The 17,324-nt window shown below is 36.5% G+C and overlaps 2 protein-coding genes across 6 annotated transcripts in view; one reads left to right on the forward strand and one right to left on the reverse strand.

Annotated features, from left to right (window-relative positions):
• Positions 1-1,180: 1,180 nt before the first annotated feature.
• METTL21C (methyltransferase 21C, AARS1 lysine) lies at positions 1,181-10,582 on the forward strand. 4 transcript variants are annotated; one of them, XM_083855389.1, is made up of 6 exons: positions 1,181-1,331; positions 1,585-1,661; positions 5,500-5,651; positions 6,872-7,014; positions 8,552-8,669; positions 9,213-10,582. In XM_083855389.1, exons 3-6 carry the CDS (start codon positions 5,510-5,512, stop codon positions 9,605-9,607), a joined length of 798 nt encoding a protein of 265 aa, XP_083711515.1. In that variant the 5' UTR covers positions 1,181-1,331; positions 1,585-1,661; positions 5,500-5,509; the 3' UTR covers positions 9,608-10,582. The 4 variants fall into 4 exon arrangements, with proteins under 4 accessions (XP_083711515.1, XP_083711513.1, XP_083711512.1 ...); XM_083855386.1 differs by lacking the exon at positions 1,181-1,331 and adding an exon at positions 1,409-1,490; XM_083855387.1 differs by lacking the exon at positions 1,585-1,661.
• Positions 10,583-10,715: 133 nt separating this feature from the next.
• Positions 10,716-17,324, reverse strand: part of TPP2 (tripeptidyl peptidase 2) — a 49,890-nt gene continuing 43,281 nt past the window's right edge. For both annotated transcript variants that reach the window (XM_083855385.1, XM_083855384.1), the window contains 2 exons: positions 11,498-11,617; positions 10,716-10,882 (listed from right to left, as the gene is read on the reverse strand). In XM_083855385.1, the coding sequence (XP_083711511.1) occupies positions 10,793-10,882; positions 11,498-11,617 (210 nt within the window). In that variant the 3' untranslated portion in view covers positions 10,716-10,792. The remainder of the gene's footprint in view (positions 10,883-11,497; positions 11,618-17,324) is intronic.

The raw sequence follows: 17,324 nt of genomic DNA on the forward strand, positions 1-17,324 counted from the left end.
TTTCAGTTAACAAACTGTTTATGTCCAGCATCAGTCCCATTCCAAAGCTTAGGAGACAGCCCTGACAGCAGCTCTAGTCTGAGCTGCATTCATCCCTGGTGACAAATACAATAAATATGAGAGCAGGAACATGCCTGCTGAAAGGACCATATCTTAAAAAAAGCCACGGCAGTCATTCCAACAGCAGCCTATCTTAATTTCCAGTAACAGCTACTCACCTACCTCAGGACCACTCACTTGCACTTGATTGTAAAACCAGGCATGTCTGTGGAATGCAAAGTTTACAATATCAAATTAATATAGTTGGTATCTTAATACTAGTTCTCAAGTACAAATTTAAAAGTATCTTTTAACTATCAAATTTCAGAGGAAAGAAGCTGGTGAGCATTTGAACATGGAGCCAAGTGTTTCCTATCCTTGCTGTGATTCCTAGAGACATGCAGCAGCTCATGCATGGAACAGCTGCTGTGACACAAAAGGTTCATTTTTTAAATTTTGCCAGTCTTCAGGAGAGCATTACCTAAATTCAAAAGCTTTTCACCCCAAAATGAAAATGCCTATAAATTGAGTTAAAATCCACATTTCCTCTGCTTCCCCCATTTCTTTTGCCAGCCTTCATCTATTAACTAGCCAGGGGTTATTTTCTAGCTTTATGACTTTCAAAGTGGCTTTTAATTTTTTCTGTCCTATAATGGGATTGAATTTCTTTTGGCAGAATCTTTGCAAAGAACGGGAAGGGAGGGCAGAAGGGCAGCAAAGGAATAAATGCATATAAACCTCTCCAATTCTTGAAATGTGTAAGGAATACACATCTGGTTCATCTTCAACATCTATGACATCCCTCTGTTTTAAAATAATCAGCTGGAAGATCTTCTGGTAAAAGTTGGATTTTCACGATTTTCATTTGTTTTTCAGTGGATACAATATTTCCTATGGTTATGACCTGCAGTGAAGATGATGAGAAAGTTGTTTTTTCCTTAGGACTGACACTTCCCCATTCTGTCTGTGACTCAGGGCAGGGAGGGTACCCAGAACTCACTCAGCAGGGCAAGGAAGAGCTGACCTTTTCCTGGTAGTGGGAGCTTCATGAACTTTTCCCTGTGCTTGGGCTGCTGCCAAGTTGCCACATTCATTATTTATGCACTGGTTTGCCCACAGTGAGTTGCTTGCTTGGTTCAGCTCCGCTGACGTAAGGCGAACACAGGGAACGCGTCGTCTGCAAAAACAGAACCAGTCTGGAGGAGCCGAGAAAGGTTCGTGTGCTTGGGACTTCAAAGTCTAAGAGAGTTGTGATTTTGTACTGCACAAGTGGAAGACTTAAGCGTAACTCGGTAAGTTCTTCAAGCGCTGTCGGGTAATGTTACTCTAAATAACCTGCAATCCGACTGGCTGGAGGGGAAAGTTATTCTTTTCAGGTGCACGCCTGTATAAAAAACCTCTGGAGCATGCATCCACCCACAGGAAACTTCCCAAGCCTTCTGCCACATCAGGTACCCACACAGCTGCCCAGCTAACCTTGTCTGACGTGCCTTTGTGTTCCCTGCTAACAACAGAACTACCTTTCTCTGAATTCTTGTATTTCAGGTCAGCTCTGTGAGCCAACAGAATCCAGCTCTCTGTTTCGTGCAGAGTGACAGTTGCTGCTGGCTTGCGGTATTTGGGTGGGTTTACCTTATAGATTCAAAAATCACCTGGATTTACTATAGTGACGTTCCTAACATTGACATTTCCTTTATTTCCTAGCATTGGTATTGTTGGTGGGTTTTTTTTTTAAACTTGGTGCACAGTAACATGAGAAAATGGCATGAGCTCTAAGAAACAGATGTTAATGTATGGTACAAGTATGGTTAAGCCCAATCTTGCAAAGAACAGACTGCAATTGCATTTTCCATGTCAGCAAATGAAATTGGCTTTTGCCCAAATATTTCAACTAACACAGAATACACTGAACAACTCTGTGCTGAGATGAAACACATTTCAGCAGAGTTGTGTTTATAGCTGAAGATCCAGTGACACAGCATTGCTCACTAACCTACTTTTTTTTGGCCATGTAACTGGATATTAAAAATTCTGTCTGAGAAATTGATTTCAGAGGCACCATGTTTATTCTTATAAGGGATAAATTGTTACTGTAAGGTTTATCATCATCTTACAATTTGCTCCTGTTTCCTTGTTAATTTTATGTAATATTGTCAAATAGATACACCTCTGTGAATTATTTTTTCTTCCTTAGGTTCTGAAGAAATCAAATGTGATTTTCTAAGTTTTGTTCACAACAGCTTAAGATTATTTAATGAAGTCAATACTGGTTTAACAACTCTGAAAGAATTTAGATAATTATTTTCCAACAAGACTAATCTGGAAAAAAATCTGGCTGCTAATATTCAGAAAGAGCCAACATTTTCTAAGGGAATAGATTTTGCTTGCAACATTATCAAACCGAAATTCTTTTAGAGATATATAGCTTTTAGTAAAATATGGATCAGCATAATGTCAAAACAGTGAGAAATGTTATTTTTTATAATTCTAGGAGCACAGCAGCAACTTGAACATATTACACATAGAGAATGCAATAATATTAAACACCACCTATTTGCAAACAGCTTCTCAATATTCACTTGTGCCTGTAGCCTTCAGGAACAGTTTGTCATTTGAAATGATAAATAAAGCTGTGCATCATTATGGCCAAGATGCTAATATACTTGAATTCTTGAATTTATAAGACTGAAACAGTCCTGTAGTTTGCAGTTAAAAAAAGATTTATTCTTAACCCCTATGAAATATGTCATTGAATAATAACGGCCATAGAATGAACATGCATATATATTCATAGATATACACACTTATAAAGTCCTTTCTGTTTAGCAAAAGCTACGCCTCTACCAGATATTATTACAGCATCCAGAAACTCCAGCCAAAAGCCGGAGCCCAGTGTGTCAGGTGACATACAAATACAGAGTGGATAGTGTTTATCCCCCCAAATCACCACCTATGAGCTCAGGCAACTTATGGACTTAAGGACCACACCAGCAGCAGGGTAACCACTGGTGTGGATTTTAGGCCTCCTGATCATTTTAATGGATTTAGGAAAGCCAGCAAGGTTTCTTTATAAATACTTAAGCAGACTCCCATTTTAGGGGAACTCAAAGGACAAAAGTGAGGGAAAGGATAATGATTTTTAATTTGAAAATGTAACATAACATGTCTAATTGAGTTAGAGCTCAGTCTGAATGAGCGATAATAGGGTATACATATATATCAGGATCAGAGATACAATTTTATTTGTTGCAGGTACTTAATAGCTGATCAACAAGGTTGTATTTATTAAGCATGTTTCCAAGCTATTTTCTGGAATTCACTGCCACCCACAGCCAACTGCATCTTTGGCCTGTTGTAGTAAGAATTTGTTTAAGCAAGGAAAAAAATACAAGGGGATCACTTTCCACCCAAACTGACAAATTAACAGTTTATTCATTAAACAAGCCTTCTGGTTTTATACATAGTACAGTACTGGACAAGTTAAAGTTTTCTCCTGCCAGAATTGGCTTTTACACCTAAACAGCACAAATCATGCTACAAGACTCCTACAAATACCCAAACAAATACTCACCCCAAAACCCCCAAATATGAGAATGTAGTGCCCTGCAGATTTCAACATAAAATATCCAGAAGACTATGTTTTCAACCAAATGTCTCTTGGCTGTAACCATCACCAGTTCTGACAGATTCTTCTCTTTTCATTATGTACCTTCCCAATCACACAAGTCGGAAAATATTTTTCACAGAGAGTTCCTAAAACATTAAAACATGAGCAGATTTTATTCTAGCTTAAGGCACGAAAAGGAGACACTGCTCAAATCCATAAGCCTACTTTTGATTAAATTAAAAAAATCCATTGCTGTCGGAAGGAGGCATACAATGACATGGAATATGAACATGGATGCACTCACTCATGTCAAAGAATGCAGTGGCTGCACCAGTCTCTTACCTACCATTATCGTACCTCAAATCACACACCACGGGGGAAAGGCAGATCTTGTTCCTAGCCAGATGGAGGCCCTCTGAAGAAAAAAAAAAAAAAAAAAAAAAAAAAAAGTGCAGGTATCAATTAAAAGCACTTTAAAGCACTCTTTACTGTACCACTACAAAATCACTGTCAAGACAAAGCAAATGCAGTATGAGAGGAATTAGAGAATTAGAACAGAAATCCTGCCTTTGTGAATAAACAGAGCAGCAATAAGGAATATATCAGGTATCAGTAGAATTGCAATAGTGTCAATATCATGTGCAAATTAAATCACTCACATAAGTCAGCAGTCACATTGCTCCTTAATAAACTACCTGCAGGCATTGCTAAACATCTTGGCCACTGCCAAAGATTTACCCCTTCCAGTGAGGATATGTAAAACAGCCTGCTGCTCTATGATGCAATCCAAATGATACAACACTTCATCTACAGTGCCTATGGCTGGAGAGAGCAAATATGCAGTCTCAAAAATGAGCAGAATGGATAAATGTTTTTATCATGGATAAAAACACAGCTCACTCCAGCCATCATGTTATGTGGGAAGGGTGAATTTGTACAGCCTCTGTCCAGAGCAAGTTATGAACATTTTGCTCTTTAAATATAGATGTGTCTGTGTATATATCTATATATTCTATATCTATATATTTCTGCACACTCACAGATATATGCTTATACATAGGTGCTTCACTGAAGAAAACTGTAGTCAAGCAAAGAATTTCACTGATCTATATCTCTCCAAGCAAATCTATATCAAGTCGTGTTCCGGTTTTATTGATGTGAGCTGGTATCAATCAATCCATTCCTTCTTAGATTGGGTGCTGCCCTGTACACTTGAATGCACAGAGAGAGTTATCCCAAAAACCTTATGGATTCAATCTTCTCACTGCAATGATTTCCTGACTGCCATCTGCATATTCTGCAGTTCACTGCATTTCACTGTAATTGAGTTAGTTGTTCTGCAGGAAAAGACAGGGAAGAGAAGGCAACTCTATGCAAGGAGACAAAATCAAGAGCACTGGCTGCAGCAAATGAAAGTTTTATCTCTGGTATCATAAGTCCCACGTTCTTTGAAAATAATAAATTACAAATAAAAAGTAACAGATATTAAAAGAGTTATCTTTCTCAGCTATTGCTTCAACTTATAAGAGTATCTCAATTTTCAGGCAGACTACTGGTGTCAATTCAGTGACATAATGCTAAGCTTCTGCATAAATGATAAAATAAACACAATAAAAAATTATAAATGAGAGAGAATGAAAATTCTGACAGCATTACTACGTTCCCAGAAAACAGCTCATACCACCCAGTGGAGTGGGGATGTCACATCTCATCCCGTTTCTTCAGTTCATCACTGAAAAAAAACCCCAAAAGGCCACCAAAGGCTAAATTACTCACTGTCTTCTTCCAGTCATATTTCATATAAGAGAGTGCCTGCAAGATTTTGTAACATTATTTTTCCCCTTCTGTTTCAGCTCTTCTGCAATGATCTCTGCACAGCAGCCACCATTCCCCAACAAAATTCAAAGAACAATGGACTGCCAATCTGAGGAAGAAGAAACCTGCGAAGAGCAGTATGACTCTGAAAACTGCACTTGCAGCTCTGAGCATGCAGAATCTGATGCAGGTTTAATCAAATTTAAATACTGCAATTTCTATGGCATGCTAGCATATCATACTTTCATTTTTATCAGTCTTCAAATAGTAGATGTCATAATTTAACTTTTCCTTTGATATCCAATTTTCCCCATTATTTCCCCTTATGTTTGCAAATTATCAGATCAAATCTACAAAAAATACCCCTCTATCTCCATAATTAAGAATATATTTAAAAAGGTCTCTGGATTTTACCTAGACATCTAAGAATTATTTCACAATTACAATCTCTTATGAAAGAGATATGGTTATAATATGCATTGATTGGGCTGGCACTATTGAAGCTGTGGTATTACAGATTTCAACAAGTTAAACTGCTCCAACAGCTACCAAGGATTCCAGGCAGGGATCAGTTGAAATCCCTGCAAGCCAGAGCAAAGTTTTGCCTTGTAGTTAATTCTATGCAACAAAACTTCAGTCATTCACAACAGTGTCCTTGTGTTCAGTGAGATCAGGTGGAACAGCCTCAGCACAGATATGAAAAACCTCACCCACGAGCCTCCTTGCTATGATGAGACAGACACCCTAGGACAACTGTAGCACTGACTTGTTGGTTAAAAAACAACCACTAAGAAAGAGTTAGGTTTTCTTCAATGTAAGACGTAAATCCTGAGTCCTTATGTAAAAAGCAGCCTGCTGTTCCAGAAGTGCTGGCCTCACAAATGAAATCTCACAGACACCAAAATACAAGCTAACTTGGTCCTGAAAGTCTTCTAGCTGTTATTAGCAGAGTTTTATATTTGAATTGATAGCTTTTCCTAAAAGGCTCATTTATGTCTCTAAATTGCTCATGTGAATACTTAGAATGGCAGGAAATAACCATTGTTCCTTTCACTCCCTGGCCACCCAGACTGTCTGGTTTTGGACAGCAACCAGTCTTCACTTCACTGTGGTCAGGCACTGGAACAGCTGCTCTGGGAAGTGGTAGAATCACCACCCACAGAAGTGCTCAAAAGATGTGTCGATGTGGCATTTGGGGACATTTTTTAGCAATGAACATAGTGCTGGATTAGTTAATGGTTGGATCTGATTATCTTCCAGATCTTTCCCAACCTTAACAATTCTATGGTTCAAGACCAATGTCCTCAGAGCTTTTCTAGTCCATGCGCCCACATACTGTTTTTGTAAGATACTTTTTGCCCTTTAAAAAGTTGCACATGAACCCATGAAATTTCAACTTTTCTCTCACAGGCTCACCAGTAACTCTTAAAATACTGCAGAACTGGGTTCCTAGAGTTTCACACTATTTTGACAAGGAGCACTATACATATGTTGGCCATCAGATTGTCATTCAGGAGTCCATAGAACACTTTGGAGCTGTGGTATGGCCGGGGGTAAGTACACAAGACAACACAGAGAAAGCTCACATGACACGAGCAAACCAGGACAGCAGTACACAAATATTAAGGAAGCTTTCTTACATGACACTTCTGACAATAGAAGCTTCCCTATGCAGAATGAAATTCTTCAGCAGAAAGCTCTGCCTTAGGGTAATTTGCAAGTTCATGCCAAAAGAGCTATGGCATCAAAGCATTTGTACACTGGATGTTGGCATTGAAAAAAAATTCAGTAAGGGAACTCAGTAAGAAACATTCAGCATCCTCCATTGCTTCCAATCAGTCACTGCTGGGAAGTAAATAATCAGCAGTACAAAAAGGAGGCTGAAAAAGAAAACTGTGAGAGATTAAAAAAATAAAGGACATTATAATGATAAAAAATATGCTTCTTTTAAAGAAAAGGCTGGGACAGTTTCATTATAGTATGGAAAATCATACTTGTAAGCAATTCTTCAGTCTCTGCTTCTCATACTCTTAAAAACAGAATTTTACGCAGACTAAGAAAACTGCCTTTGAGGGAAGAGAGGGTCAACTGATAAAGACAAGAAAATTAGGATTTCAAAATTTTTTAGATCCACATTTATTTAAAAAGCGCACAAGAAAATGGCAGACAATTTCAAAACAATAGAGAGCGAGCATATGGGTGGGTGAAACAGTATCTTATTTTGAAATGTCAGATCATCAATTTGCACATTAATCAAGTGTCAGAATGCAGATGGTAAAACTCTCCAAGAAAATTGAGAGGTTGCACAAATTGGACCGGTGATTCATTAGCTGTCAGCTTTCCCAGAGTGGGAAGACAGTGTTGCATTATGAAAAGCACAGGAGTTAAAACAGTAACACAATTCTAAAGAGAAGCAAAAGGGGAAGACAGTTTCTTTGGCATCAGTTTGTGTTGTTAATAAACAGCCCACTTATATTCTACTAACTGACAAAATCTTTACAAAGGCCTGATAATATTTTCATACAGTGCCTTTTTTTTGAAGGTTATACTATTACCAATAAACAAATGTCAAGTTTGTAAATAACCAATTTTTAATATTTTGTTTGCTAAAAAATTGAAACAAAAAAAAGGTTTTTCAAAAATCTCTGCTGAAGCCTGAATTTACTTTATGATAGTGGTAGTATAGCATAACATTATGATAATAAACCAGAAAATTACTTCCTACATATTGTTTAACTTTGCTGTTCTGACTGTACGGTTCACATCTTAACACTGCCTATCCTTGTGGGTCCCTTCCAACTCAGCTTATTCTGTGATTCTGTCTTGAGCTGTCAGAGGACTCATGTAGAAGTGTGTAGTAAATCCGTATCACATAATCCGTATCACAAACTTAAAACTAAAAATAAACGGCTTTAGTTCTTTCTTATATTTAAAAAAAACAGGATACATCACAATTCTTCCCATTTTTGTTACACTCTTCAGTGTTTCTCATTATACTAAAAAAATCCAACACCTTTGTATAAAAACATCTAATGAATTTTTGTGCAACTTAGCTGTTACCTTCTCATGGATATGTGTTAACCATTTTAGGCACTGGCTTTATCTCAATATCTGGAATCAAATCAAGAACAATTCAACCTCAAAGATAAAAAGGTTTTGGAAATTGGTGCTGGAACAGGCTTGCTTTCCATTGTGGCCTGTATCTTAGGTTGGTAAATTTGTATCTCCTTTTGGATTTCTAGTGAATGATGATCTAGCTCTGCCATTGTCACTTTAAGGCAATGAAACAACAGTTGAAGTAAACTTTGTCACTGTTTGTTTTTAATGAAAATGATAGTAATACTGTTTTGTTAACTAAACTACCCTAATTATTGTGGAGGGGCAGGTTGGACCAGTTATGTAGATAAGTTTCATACATGTTGAACTACATAGACCTATGAATTGTGCCCTGTCTCAAGTGCAAGGATGAGAGGAAATAGCCCTAAGTTGTGCCAGGGGAGTTAAGATTTGATATCAGAAAAGTTTTTTATTTTACAGAAAGGGTGGCTGGACACCCTTGGAATAAGTTGACCAGGGAGGTGGTGAAGTCACTGTCTCTGGTAGTATCCAAGAGGTGTCTGGATGTGGGACTTGGGGATATGGTTTAGGGGTGATTATGGTAGTGCTGGGTTCATGGTTGGACAGATGATCTTGAAGGTCTCTTCCAACCTTAGTGAATCTGTGAATTGAAACAAACCCATGTTTTCTTTAGGAGCTCATGTTACAGCTACTGATTTGCCTGAAGTTCTTGAAAATCTCTCATATAATATTTCAAGAAACACAAAGAACTTGAACATGCGCAAACCTGAAGTGAGAAAACTGGTATGGGGAGAAAGCCTCAATGAAGACTTTCCTGTATCAACTTACCATTATGATTTCATACTGGCAACTGATGTTGTGTACCATCACGGAGCTCTGGACCCCCTGCTAGCAACAATGGTGCACTTTTGTAAGCCAGGAACAGTATTACTATGGGCAAATAAATTCAGATTCAGTACAGACTATGAATTTTTGGAAAAAGTTTGCAATATATTTAACACAACCATTCTAGCAGAATTTCCAGAATCAAATGTCAAGCTGCTTAAAGCCACAGTAAGAAAGAATTAAAGAGAGAACTACTACTGATCTTGATTTAGTGGCAGCACCTCACGGATTGGAATGCTTTCCAAGATTATGTTGCACCTTCTGTGCATTTATGAAGTTGCATCTGGGTATAAAGTTGCAGTTGCATCTGAGTTTTGCATTGCAAGTATTAAAAGAACCAGCAAGGCAAAAGATATAGCAGTTTGTCTGTCTCTGGTTGATACATATGACCTGTTCAAACTGACCAACTCCCCTCCACTGAAGGAACAACGGTAGTAAGAAGGCTTTAACAAAAAGCATTGATCTTCTGGGCTGCACTGAACTTCTGCTGTTTGTAAGCTGCTTTCTTTCGGCAAGTTTTATTTAGGTACTTATCCAGAAACCAATACAATTTTTAGCTTCAGCATTTTTATTCATTATAAAAATCTCTTAAAGTATCAGAGTGAACATGGTGGTTTTTTGATCTTCAACTTTGCACATTTATTCTGCTGTGTTTTATATTTTTAACATGAATAAACATCTATGTATAGCTTTACAATATCTGATCAAGATGTAACTGTCTGGCACTTTATTATATGTATCAGCCTGTCCTGATACTCAGCTTCATCAGGATTTCTGAGTTTGCCTGAAATCACTCCAAAATGAAGAGTTTTGAAAATCTACATGAGTACCTATGCATCAGCAATTCCGAGAAACATTGTGACATTTTGAGAGGTTGAATTTTTCTTAAAAACATTAAATGTAAACTCTTGCAAACAATACAGGTGTCCATTATTTTCATCTAATAAGTAAGATTTTAGCTACTCTTGAAGTAGCTTTAAGGCCTTCATACAATTGAAATTAAGATCAAACATGTTAAAATTCAGTGTACCATAAAAAATACAGAACTTTTACAGGTTTGCAGTTAAAAGTAACAGTTCAGAACATAACAAGCATGCAGTAATTCTTTCCAAACAAATTCCAAATCCTTGATGTTGGCAGTTCTGGCACATCCATTGCCAGCAATGGGATGCACAATAAGGAAACCCCCTGATGACAGGAGTTAGGTTAACAGGTATTAAGCCATACCCAGGTGCCTTTACTGATAAATACACACAATTTAATAATCAGCATTCAGTAATGAAAACATGCGTTCGAATAAAAAGTCAAACTTCTCTTTTCCTATCGTGTCCCATATAAAATCATCTCAATTTTACAATTGTTGATTCTCTAGAATACACAGTAATCAGGTGGATACATGACAGGAAGCCAATTTGCAGTGAAAGTTGCACAATGAGTCCATCCAAGCAACTTCATTAGCTGAAGAAAAAAAGCACACATTAAGAAAATTAGTCTTACTCTTTTTAACATCTAAATCTAAACAAACACTGCCCTAATATCAACATTTTACTAAAAATGTCTATTATCAGAAAGACAACAGATTGGAGATCTGGTAAGCTTTGAATTCCTCAGTCCTGAAAGGGGGACCCCTCCTCCCCATTTTACATGATCCACATTCTTTCAATGTAATGCACAAAAATTTAATCTTAGGAAATCCTATTACTTCTCTCATTAAATTCTACGAGCAGTAATTATTATTAATAATCGTAAAAATTAACAGTGGCTAAACAGCAACATAAGGGGATTTTTACGCAGATAGCTTTGATTAAGTTGTCTCTACTTTCCTTTATGCCCCAAAGTAAGTTCCAAAAAGTGAATCTGCTAAAAACAGCAGTTACTCACAAACAAGATATTCTAGAAAAAGGAAGGAAAAAAAATCACCATTTAAAACAAAGGCTGAGTTAAAATTAAAATACTACATTTAGTGCTTTCTAAAATGAGAAGAGTACAAAAAAATCCAGAAGACTTATAACTTACTTCTGAAAGCTTATGCAGCATGAATGCAGCCCCATTACTTGACCAAACACTCCTTACCTGAATGCAGTTTTTTAAGTTGTCTTTTGTTGGCTTTTCTTCTGCAAGTTTTGTTGCAAACTTGAGACCTCTTCCATACATTTTATTTACCAATGCATGCTTATAGGCAAAAGTCAAAACCTACAATGCAAATTAAAAAAAAAAACAAAAAACAACAAAGCAAATTAGGTACTTTCATATCTTGCAAGGCTTCAAGTAACATCAAATTCTGTTCAGGTAGCAGAAGTGATTCAAAGTAAAATATTTACATGAGATATTTGCAGTATAACAGATGATTCACAGTAGTAGTAATAAACATGTACTTCCTAGAGACTATTTCTGACTTCACAAACATATTTGACTTCAGAACTTATGTAACACAGATGTCACTATTTATATTTTTTCTCACATTTCTAGCTTCTTTGGATTTTCATTCTCTACAGGCAACTGTATGGCATATTAAAGATAATTAAAGAATCACCAACCAGGCAGGTATATTTTTGACCCAGAGAATCAAAAACCAAATTAAGAATTTTAATTCCTAGGCAGTCACAAACTTACTGTAGAAACAAGTATGAATGTAACACAGTGAATGATATATACAGACAAAGACAGAGAAATGTACATAATTATAAACAAGCAATGAAGACAGGTAAGCATGAAGACAAGCCTCAGGTTTCAGGTCAGCTCCTCACTATTGGTAATTTTTTAAGAAGATATTATAAAAAAATCTCCTTGATGATATTATTTCTAAAAAGCCAGCTTACAGTCCTTACCAATGTAGTAGTTCATGTGAGCAAATTAATGTGTCTACCTAAGACCTAGTGTAAAATAAATCAAGTTTTTTACACCTGAACACTGACAACATTCAGGGTGATGCAAGACGGTCCAAACCACTTCACCAGCTGCAGCACTAAGAATTAGAGCAATCAAGACACTTTCATCTATTCCCTTTGGAACATTCATAGTAAACAAGATATTTTTTTTTTACTGAAGAGTGACATAGCAGTAAAGTTGGTGAATATGGTGGTGTGTCTCTTGTTGGCCATGTTTATGAAATCTTTTATTAGTCTGCTATTCATTTCTCCTCATTCATTACAACGTTTTTCCTTTGCTCTGACTCCACAAAAAAGGTTGAAGATTTCCCACTTAAAATATCCCATTAAGAAAAGCTAACAAAAACCATTCAAGGATGTTCAGAAATATGTTTTGCATTACAGAAAAAAAATTTAAATATTTCTCAAGAACATGAACTTTAAAGACCAGAGAACTGAATCTTGCAAGGAATGAAGAACCTGTCTAGTTTTAGCAGCCTGAACACTTCCACTTGATGTTAATCACATGCACAACTCTTTTCAGGATCAATAAACAGTTAAAACATAAAAAAGAAATAAACTTAATTATCAAGCAAGTCAAGATGTAATTTTGAAGGTTCAAGATACTATGCCGAAGTACTCAAGAGCTGCTCATTCTTCTTTTCTCTTCAAATACTTATTTTGCTGTGTTGAAGTATTCACTTAAGCTGTTGTAGCTTACAACACACACACATATGCAACAATGAGCATACAGCACCATTCACATATACAATTTTCCAAATATTGCTATTGGAAAAATACTCCGCATGCTGCATTCTCAATCCAATTATTTTGGATATTTTCTTAAAGCAAAACAGATTAGCAAACATTTCTGAATAACTGCTCAGTGGATCCATTAGCAGATTTAGCTGGCTAAACTAAACTAAAAAAAAAAAAATTCTCTTCTGTAAAAGATGATAGAACCATAAAACAAAACAAAAAAAACCAAACCAAACCAAAACAAAATCAAATGAAAAATGCATTGGAGCTCTCAGCAAATATAACATTTCAGAGGCTAACCAGAAATAATGTCACTGCTCTATGAAGAAAGCTCTTACCTGACCCTGTAAGTTTTGAATGGCTACTGAACATCAGTGATAAAGGCAGGAGGAAAGCCACTTGACAGCATTTCTTTCGTAACAGGGCTTCCTAGAGTTTTTGTGGCAAGAAAACAAAGCATTTTACGAAATACCCTTGCCCCGGCCAAATAAAAGGTTGGGTATTTCTAAATGAGAAAAAGGTTCTCTGCTGAACCAAAAGGTTGAAAACGTTGCTCCAAGAGCTCTTGACATAAGACAATAATTTCTGTCTTAATGTTCAGAAAAAAACCCCAATCAATTGCATACAAGTTCAGCAAAACTACTAAAACTTCTTTAGCACTTTGGAAGTTATGGACAATGCATGAGTTGCTTTACAATCAGAATTTGTTTACAAACAAAAGATGTTAGATAAGAAATAGTACTTTACAACTTGTACACATATTGGCCCAATTAAGCCTTATAGATAAAATACTGTAAGCGTTATAAGATCCCAGGAGTAAAGGTTATGATTTCTTGATATGTGTAAGGAATATATAAACTGGAGTGCTATTAAGATCTAACAGAGAAAACAGCTGCTATCTGAATGTATAAAACCATGAACTAAACCTATTTGTAGTATCCAAAATCAAACTGTTAGATGAAAGAACAGTAATGACTTCAAAGTATTTAATATTATTTCATAACTATATAATGAAATAATAAATTATAAGTATAATGAAGGCCAGCTTTTGCATAACAAGCAATATGGGCCAGAAATTGTAAAAAGAGCAATAAAAGGGTATCGAGAAAAGGCAATGTGTACTTCTAGGATACTGGGGGAAAAAAAAAAATCACTGTTCGATACTTTATTTCCCAATCTAATGGCCTGGAATATTAGGTGTGCTAGGAGCCAGAGTCATCAAAGTGTTTGCATGTCCACCTCTTAACTGCCTAACTTGCCATTGGCTATTAAGATGCATATTTAGGACAGTAAAATGCTGAAATGATCTCTCTGAAGACATCTGTGGGGCTGAAGTACTTCAAAGCTAGAAAACACTCTTTAAAAAAGAGTATTTGAATCCAGCAATACTAAAACATCTAATGAAACTTTTCTAGTATCCCAATGTTCTTACCTATGGAAATAGACTTGTAGAATAAATTAATTAATCATTTAAAGAGCTGATTAAATAAACTTACATTTACATGTAGATATAGTACCAGGTTAAACAATACAATCTCTAGGTAACATACTCCAGCTATTTGTAAGAACACTGAAGTTGTAATGTTTACATTTCCCAACAAATGAGCTTTTCAGTTTCATATACATCTATAAGAATAAACTAGGCTTTCTTAACAACATTTGTTGACTTTTCTCTGTTCTGTCAACTGCCCTATTACAAATAAAAACTACACTAATAAAAAAAAAATACTAATTTTCACGGGAGCAAGGGGAGTTAAGAGAATCAAATATCCAGCAACACATTCTTGGCAGCGACTGAAAAAATCAGCTGGAAGAGACAGTTGCATCTGACAATGCAAATGGTATCAGGAGAAACAATCCAGGCTAAAGATGCTTAAAAGCTAAGCTGGAAAGTTATGGGCCTTTCGCTTGTTTTTAAACTTATTTTTAAGTGTGATTTTTTGCTTTTCCCCCATGGCTAATAAAGGTTGAAGGGCATTACATTTTACAGATTGGTCATTCCTAATCAAAAACACACAACATCCTACTACTCTCCTGTAGCAGTTGTGTTTAAAACTGAGAATTTTGGCCTACAAAATTTAAAGCCATGCTCTGGAAAAAGAACTAAAATGCTATCATAAACATGTTAGCATCATCAGTCAAATACTTGCTGAATAAAGCTGTCTTTACTGGAGTTTATTTGAAATGCTTTTGTGTACACAGGAGACATGAATTTCTTCTTCCATGTTTAGTTTAAAAGGAACCTTCAGACAATGGCTGAAAGTATGAACAAACACACTTACTATTAAAATTAAAGTTACTTCCCTATATACTTGCTACAATATGGCAAGACAAGCGGGTTACTTCAATGACAAACAGACAATTCAAAGAACTACCAAATGCCCTCTGGTGCCCAGGTGCTACATCTGCAAAGGAGAGAGGAAAGAAGGGACAGTACTTTATTTATTAGAAGGTGAGAAGAAACACACAGAAAAGTGATGATGCTCCTGATTCTGCTTTAGAAACATCCTAAAAGAAAACATGGTCTCTCCTGGTTTTCAAAAATTCACTTAGCCCTTTAATTACTGACAGCTGCATGAACTTTATAGGAAGCTTAGAACTAAACACACTTAGAGCAATGCTTCTGTCTGAAGTAATATATACACGCATATAACTGAATGATCAGTGCAGAATTTAAATGCCTGATTTCCACCCTTTCTCACCCAGATGTTCCATCTTTGAAGTGCCAGTATTACACAGCCATGTCTACATAAAAGAAGAGCTTCATATTTTCACCTCCGACATACTGCTTCAGAATAAGCTGTCTGTCTCTTGCATCTCTCCTTTCAAGGCCATTCACACACAGGTCTATCCTCTATCTGACTCGACTGCTCCATTTTCAATCTGTGCTGTTTAGGACGGGCTAATTAATTTTCTTCATGGTAGCTGGAATGGGGCTGTGTTTTTGATTTGTGCTGCAGTGTTGATTACTCAAACGTTTCAGCTGTTGCTGTGAAGAGTCCAGAACTTTTCTGCATCTCATCCCAGTTCACCAGTGAGAAGGCTGGTGGTACACAAGGGGCTGGGAGCAGATACAGCCAGGACAGCTGACCCCAACTGACCAAAGCGACATGACACCATACTCAGCATATAAAGCTGGGTAAGAAGGAGAAAGGGGGGGAGGTTTGGAGTGATGGTGTTTGTCTTCCCAAAACATGGTTGCATATGATGGAGCCTGGCTTTCCTGGAGATGGCTGAACCCCTACCAGCCCATGAGAGGTAGTGAACAAACCCCTTGTTTTGTTTTGCTTGTGTGCAAGGCTTTTGTTGTACCTACTGAACTGTCGTTTTTGCAGCCTGCAAGTAGCTCTGTAGGTCTCACGACAGTCCATCAGTTTAGATTTTCATTTGAGTAATAAAACTCAAAAAAGTAGGAAAAAGGGGACAAACATGCTACATGAACAGGATGGAAAGTATTTCCATATGAAATGCTACAAAAACCTAGAGAAGTTTTGATCTTTTAGTACCAATTTAACAATACAGAAGAATCAATTTTCAGAACAAAATCTGAATATACACTTCAACAAATCCATGGTTAAGACAGTCAAAGAGAGAGGTTCAATTCCTAATCCACAGAACTCAAATCAGAGTTACTTATTCCAGGCCAGAACACACAGCTCAACAAGGCTATCTGTCTTGATATAAAAGCCAATGAGTGAAACTCCCAACAGAATGTCTGTATTTGCACTCTTCCACTGAAATTATTCCCATCAGTTTTAAAAAATAAAAAACAGGAGACAGAAGTAAACCCGGTGTTACTATGCTGGAACAAAATACTGCATTTACAAACAGACAGCAAGAAAATTATGTGCCAAACAATATGATTCAAGCACAAAATCTGCTACCACATGGTATTATCATTAGTTAATGATTAAAGGAGATATGCTGAAAAGATGCATGTGTACAAGGACATATACATTAAAGTGAGGAGGATAAGCAGCATCAACCTTCTTGACCAGGCCTCCACATAAAGCACAAGTTCTTACTGAAAGTTTATCTATTGTCAAGAAGTTAAATGTTTTATTTTGGTTTTTTTCTCCACCCTTAGAAGTTTTTCTTTTGTAACTATCTGAAATGCATTGGTAATTTTACATAATTATCAACAAATACCCTGGTCACTCCACCTTCTACTAAAACACAGCCATATATGACAGTTAAGCTCAGAAACTATTTAACATCAATAGCTCAAAGGTTAAAAATACAAAGTCATAACCTCTCTAAATTAAAAGCTACAT

Source organism: Zosterops lateralis (genome assembly GCF_965231275.1).
Source record: "Zosterops lateralis genome assembly, chromosome: 2".
Classification (NCBI taxonomy): Eukaryota; Metazoa; Chordata; class Aves; order Passeriformes; family Zosteropidae; genus Zosterops; species Zosterops lateralis.

What these genes read in the sequence shown, in the direction of transcription:
- METTL21C (XM_083855386.1), top strand. Translation starts at nt 1,446, where the DNA reads ATGCATCCACCCACAGGAAACTTCCCAAGCCTTCTGCCACATCAG. An exon ending in TGCTGGCTTGCGGTATTTGG is followed by an intron (nt 1,662 to 5,499) that starts GTGGGTTTACCT and finishes CTTCTGTTTCAG; the next exon opens with CTCTTCTGCAATGATCTCTG. An exon ending in GCATGCAGAATCTGATGCAG is followed by an intron (nt 5,652 to 6,871) that starts GTTTAATCAAAT and finishes TTTCTCTCACAG; the next exon opens with GCTCACCAGTAACTCTTAAA.